This window comes from Myotis myotis, unplaced genomic scaffold, assembly GCF_014108235.1.
Source record: "Myotis myotis isolate mMyoMyo1 unplaced genomic scaffold, mMyoMyo1.p scaffold_m19_p_10, whole genome shotgun sequence".
Taxonomy (NCBI): domain Eukaryota; kingdom Metazoa; phylum Chordata; class Mammalia; order Chiroptera; family Vespertilionidae; genus Myotis; species Myotis myotis.
Genome location: NW_023416314.1, coordinates 42415694 through 42422432, shown reverse-complemented (window position 1 = coordinate 42422432; position 6739 = coordinate 42415694). Strand labels below are relative to the sequence as shown.

General features: G+C 37.1%; 1 protein-coding gene across 1 annotated transcript; it reads left to right on the top strand.

Annotated features, from left to right (window-relative positions):
* The first annotated feature begins 2042 nt into the window (after window positions 1-2042).
* LOC118664345 (olfactory receptor 51G2-like) lies at window positions 2043-2990 on the top strand. The gene has a single exon (XM_036324356.1). The coding sequence runs from the start codon at window positions 2043-2045 to the stop codon at window positions 2988-2990; it is 948 nt and encodes a 315-aa protein (XP_036180249.1).
* The last annotated feature ends 3749 nt before the right edge of the window (window positions 2991-6739 follow it).

The following is a 6739-nucleotide window of genomic DNA, read 5'->3' as shown; positions in this document are numbered from 1 at the left end:
CATTTGTGTATGACACATATTAGATAATATTTCTCAGGTGTTTTTAAAAAGACTACGGAGACATGGAGTTTTGCATTCTTTTTAGGGATGTTGCAGAGTCAGTTTAGCAGGATTTGGACAAGATGACCTTGAAAAATATAAAAGTGTTTGTCAATGATTTTTTTCTGAAAAAGCTCAAATAAAGAAGTTAGCCTTTTTTTAAGGGTCTAACTAAGAGTGACAGCTCCTCTTTTCTGACATTCTTAGAAGGCTGAGTTAAAACAAAGACTTCTAAGTAGCCCAATAGATGATTCCCATTTGTGAATGGATCACCAGCTTGTTACATATCAACTTAGGCATGTCTTCTGAATATAAAACTATCTTCTTTCCTATATTTGTCATGCTTCAGGACTATTTTATTTATATCAGTTTGTTAAATATTTGCACCGAAATTTTAATTCTGAATCTCAGATGTTTTATTTTTATCAATAATGATAAGCTTTCAACATGTATAAGAATTTCAGACCATTATATTTAGTGGGATAATGCTTTCTTTTCTTTTGAAACCACATTGTGATTAACAGCCTATAAGGAAAACTTGTCAGAGGCAGGTTGATGGATATAAAGTCTAGCCATTGCCTACCTCTCCCTCTCTAACCAACATTCAGAGGGAGTTTTTATTAGAAAACATAGATGACTCCTAGAGCTCACCCATCCTCACCTTTCCACAGGTACACCCACACATATTATTCCTCCATGACTTCCAAATAATTGCCAATGACAATTTCTTTATTGTTCAATTATCATACTTGTTTTCATTCTGACACCATTGGTTATCTTGCACAGAATTTATTCTCTGGGTTTTCCTTAGACTAACGGTTAACGTGTGAAATGGGGATTGCAGGTATTCATGACTTTATAGAGCATTGTTATAATTAGTTCATAAGAGAGGATTAGAATATAATGAAGACTGTTCTACTGGTTAACAGCTGCCACATAAATGACTTCCCCAAAAGGTGTTGAAGTCTTCATTGTTAAGAAAGTTTTCCTAAGATGTTAAGGGAGAAACTCATCATTCAGTTGGACTTTAGGTATGTGACCAAAGTTTCCTATGAACTCTATGTACTAGATTTCACACTTAAACCCTTCTTTAATAATTGTTCTTCAAGGTACCCAGGATTATTCTGGAAAAGAGTAAGTCATACAAAGCAGAGTGTGGTTTTACAGGTGGGGTCTTGTGTCTGTCCCATGGTCAATGTCCTATGAACTAGTTTATGGATATGCCTATGGTGACCAGTCAATTGCAAAGCTTCAAAGGCAGAAACTCTATATTTACTCATTACCTTACTTACATTGAGTGCATACCAGGAGCTCAGTAAATCTTTGATGCCATCAAATATATTGTGTTTCCAACAGTAAATATTATCTAGTCTTCATCTAAAAATGAAAACATTTTTAGAGAGCATCCTGTAACAAAGATTTAGAAGGAATTCAAATCTGATAAACATTCACGTCAAGTTCAGATCACTTCTGGTATCTGATATTATTATGTATATACTGAATCTCTTTCCAAACAAAACATATATCTAGTAATATCAGGAGTTCAGAATCAGTATTAACATTCTTATACTTTATTTTCTAACTCCCAAACAGCCATTAAACATAATTACCCTTATCTAGGTTCCTTTAGAACTTTTCATTCTGGTACTAAAATGAATCTGGCTTAAGCATACACACCCTTGTGCTATCAACACAGTTCCACTTCGCATTTTTTCAAGCCTTGAGAAATATCTTCAAATGAGGAAGAAGTTTTCTTTCTCTAAATGACCCACGTATGCTTCTGAAAACTAAGGCAAACCACAAGGAGAGAGATAGACAGCACTCTTCCCTATCGTAAATGTCTAAATGAATGGGATTCATGCTGTGAGACGCGGAGATGAAGTCTGTAGTCTTCTGACAGCACAGACTATGGGTGCCAATGTGATGAGATGGTAGGAGAATGTTGTGAAAGAATAACCTTTTGCTTTCTCAATACTTTTTCCAGGCAAGTCCTTCCCAGAGTTATGGCAATTCCTAGCAACAGTAATGCCAGCAACTTCTTCTTCATACTGATGGATCTCCCAGGACTGGAGAGTGCTCACTGCTGGACAACTATCCCTATCTGCCTTATCTATGGTCTCTCTTTGCTGGGCAACATCACCATAATGTACGTTGTCAAGTCTGTGCACAGCCTTCACACACCCATGTACCTCTTCCTTTCCATGCTTTCAGTGGCTGACTTGGGCCTCTCAGCTTCTACGCTGCCTTCAATGGCAGCGGTGTTTCTCTTAGGCCAGAGGAAGGTGGGAGCTGCAACCTGCTTTGCGCAACTGTTCTTCATTCACACTTTCTCAGTCATTGAGTCAGCTGTGCTGTTGGCCATGGCTTTTGACCGCTGTGTGGCTATCCGAGAGCCCTTACGTTATGCCACCATTCTCACAACCCAGCGCATTGGGGCCATTGGGCTGGCCATTGTGACCCGCAGTGCTGCCCTTCACCTGCCCCTGCCTGTACTCCTTGGAAGACTTCAGTTCCAGCCTATGAATGCTCTGTCTCATTCTTATTGTGTTCACCCTGATGTTGTAAGGCTGGCCAGGTCCAGCACTCTTGTGAACAGTGGCTTTGGGCTCTTTGTCATGCTTTCCACATTGGGGACAGATGCTGTACTCATTCTCCTCTCCTATGTGCTGATCTTGAAGACAGTGTTGAGCATCGCTTCCAATGCTGGGCGACTCAAAGCCTTCAACACCTGCATTTCCCATGTCTGTGCTGTACTTCTCTTTTATACCCCACTAGTCAGCCTGTCCATGATCCATCGCTTTGGGAAAAAGAAACTACCAGCTCAGGTATACATGCTTCTCTCCTATCTGCACTTTCTTGTACCTCCAATGCTCAACCCAATTGTCTACAGTATAAAAACCAAAGAGATTCGGGTCCGCATTCTGAAGATGCTCCACCTGAAAAAGCTTTGAGCCCAAAGGACAAAATATTGGTTCTGATGGTCAGCCTGCTGATTAATACATATCACATAGGAGGTAGAATATACCTCTCCTCTGATCAATTACTTATTCAAAAACTAATGACTGAATACATCATGGTGCTTCCCCAGCCATCAGAGCAGTACCTGTCCAAAGGGGAAAATGTTTCTAATTCTCTGGATGTCAGTGTCAGCCTGAGAGACCTTGGGTTAGGGGAAACTAACAGCCACTGGAGAGCATCTCAGTTACATGTAAAAGTAAACAGATTAGAAGAGTAGGATTTAATGACATTTAAGACCTCTTTCAACTAAAAACCTAGAATTCCACAAAATTAAGCTCAAAGGGACCTTCCTTGACTGTACTTGCTGAAAGTTTTGCAAGTATGTGAATCAAAATATGTTTTTCTTCTGACTTGCATATTAACTATACCTAGCCCTTTGAATAAAGGGAAAGCCCTGCTCCTCACTTTGTAATATATAAGTGAGATACTCTGTGCCCTCAAAAACTACTTCAAAATGCCATAGTTCTTGAATGGTAGATTCCATATATAAGTCAATTTTCCTCCATACTTTTTTTAAAATATATATATTTTTATTGATTTAACAGAGGAAGAGAGAGGTAGAAACATCAGTGATGAGCGAATCATTGATTGGCTGCCTCTCGCACACCCCCTACTGGGAATTGAGCCTGCAACCCTGGCATGTGCCCTTGGCCAGAATTGAACCTGGGACCCTTCAGTCCGCAGGCCAACGCTCTATCCACTGAGCCAAACCAACTAAGGCTCCCTCCATACTTTAGATAATATTCTTTAAAGTCCATTTTTATGAGAACAGACTAGGTTTTCACAAACAAATCAAAGCTGGAGAAATTGATTTGCATACTTTGTTATGGTCTTTCTTTCTGGATTAAAGCTTCAACTAATTTCGCTGATAAAATTGCTCTATTAAAAACATAAGCAGTAATAGGTTAAGCAAGTATTTCACTTAAGTGTTAATATTTTATGTCAGATTGTATTATAAAGTTATTTACAATGTTATGAAGGGAAGGCGAAAAAACATATTACCAACATTTTATTTCTGCCCTACATAGTCACTCATTTAGATTATATTTATTTACCTCTGCTGGGCCACCTCCTATTTAAAGTATACAGAAAACAAAATAGAATATTGCTTCCTTAGTATGAAAAGTTTAAATACTTCAGTGAAATAGGCTTTAAACATATAATTCTCCAGTAAGTCTCCAGGTGCTTCCATGGCTGATAGTGCAGCTTAGAGGGAAGACATTAAGAAGTTCGAGTCTACTTAACCAGTGAGATTTCAAGAGATACTTCTTTAAAGTGATGAGTTTTAAGTGGATACCAGCAAGATGAAATATTTAAGCATTATCTGTTTTTCAATGTCTGGCCTATTTTATATATCTTGCCTAGAATTAGAGTTATTTGTTGGAATATGTTCTATATCCATTATAGATGGGGCCTCCCTATTTTCTTTCATTCATACTCAGGGGTGTAACAAATAAGTTCACCCATAATGAACAGGGTTTGGTTTTGTTTTCCATTTATATTGTGAAACAAAATAATTTTATAAAACATTATTTTTGTAGGACATGAGCTGCCTGCCTTGGTTTTCAATGCCGTGGCTAAAATTGTGATTTCTATTTAACTACAGAGATATATCCTCAAAGTTCAAAGTCCTTCATTTTATTGAACTTTTATTATTTCTGTTGCAGCAATAAAAAGGGTGTTTTGCTGCATTTATATGAACATAATAATAACAATAAAATTTATTAAGTATTTAATGTGTGATTTTTCAGGAATTATATATTTACATATATTATATTGAATAGCATCAACTCAGGTCTTTCATAATAATAAAGTACTAATAACTACTTTAGTATTGACAAGCTGTTATAAGGTTTTTAATGGAGTACCCCATTTAATCCTCACAATGATGTGCATTAGTTTCTTTCATGGTGCCCATTTCACTGATGGGGGAACTGAGTCAATGAGAAGTTAAAGAACATGCCCAAACATTCAGAGCTATTAAGTGACGAAGCTGAGCTTCAAACCCACACATTTTCACTTCAGGGCCACTTTGTTAAACATATATCTATAATCTCCCAATGGTAGTACTATTATATATTACAGACATTAAGAATGAGGCTCAAAGAACTTGTGCAATTTATATAATTACCAGTGGAGACCATCTTCAACTCAGGTCTTTCTGATATTGAAGCTTGCACTCACAAACAGCCGATTACTTTTTAAACACAATATAAGGGTACTCGGTAACTGAGAGAGACTTGGACAGGGCTAAAGGATTTCCAATCACAATGGGGTTTCTTTATAGCCCATTGCAAAACTTGTTTGGCAGTGACATGGTTAACGGCAGTTGCTGCTCCAAAGCCCATGGTGCCTGTTATGTTCATCAAGGGATAATACCCAAGTATTGGCTGATTTGCTGTAAAAATCACTCTTCATTGCAAATTCCCTTCCATTGTAACCTGGAGGATGATGAGAAATGTTCTCAGCTCTTTTCTCCTTGTGGGTGAGTCAATAACATAGGGTTTGGAGAGGAAAGGGGTAAAGCCATTTGCCCCTTGTCAGTGCTCACTTAAAAATAGTGTTAATACTATGTTTTGAGTTAAGTACAGTATATTAAATATTTAGAGAAAGAAAAGGGGGTCTTCAGATCTATTGGATGAGTTTCCTGAATTATTCCTCAAATGTGCTGGCATAATAGATAAAAACAATTAAATGGGCAATTATAATGGTCTGGTAACACATCACAGAATTTCTCCTTGCTCTAAATACAGACTGATAGAGGTGCATCTGAGGCTCTAGGCAAATGATTCTATTCCTCTCAAAGGTAGACAAGCTGAGATGAAAAGTTTGAGAAGCAGAATGACATAGGGAGTTGCTCATTTGTGAAGACAGTTTGAAAAGACTTCTTGCAAGATGGAAGGTAGCAGAATGATGATGTGGATTGATAAACCCAGGGTAATCAAGGTTAGTTGCAAATCTTTCAAAATCTTTAAAGAATCATCTTTGAGAAAACTCCTTGCATTTTGATCATAGTAAGTAACTTTAAGACAAATATTAACAAGTATTATTTACATTCTAAGTACTTTGCAGAATACTAGGAACTCTTCAAGTCTTTCATCCACTATCATATTTTATCATCAATTGCATTGATAAAATTGGTATGCTATGAAAATTAGTACAATTTACCCATTTTCAATATTCAGTGGATGGGAAAATTGAAATCAGCATGGTTTATGTGAATATATGGATATAATTCTAGAGGAGAATCCTTTGGGAACATGAAACCCATTCTCTTATTTCATATTACTATCACGGCAGAATATTGGCTCTTAATGCTGTTGATCTGAAATCCTAATGTGGTTGCCAAAGAAAGTAGACATCCGTGTTAGGAAATTCAGCATGGTGTCCCACTTTGTTTGCTATGATGCCACAGGTTTACACCTGATGGAAATTCTCCTGACAAGCCAAAATAAGTAGTTCTAATAAGGAAGTAGCTCATAGTGTATTCTTAAAATTTTGGAAAAATAGCTCTTGCTTAAGCCCAAATTCTGTCTAAGTATTTTATCCCAGTGTTTTTGTGCTGAAGTCAGGACCAAAAACAGATGCCTTGCCTTCTCAACTGTATTCTTCTGCTTCTTAAAACTAAATCCATTCACTCAAGTGTTACTTAGAAATTGAAAAATGAAAAAATAAAATCACA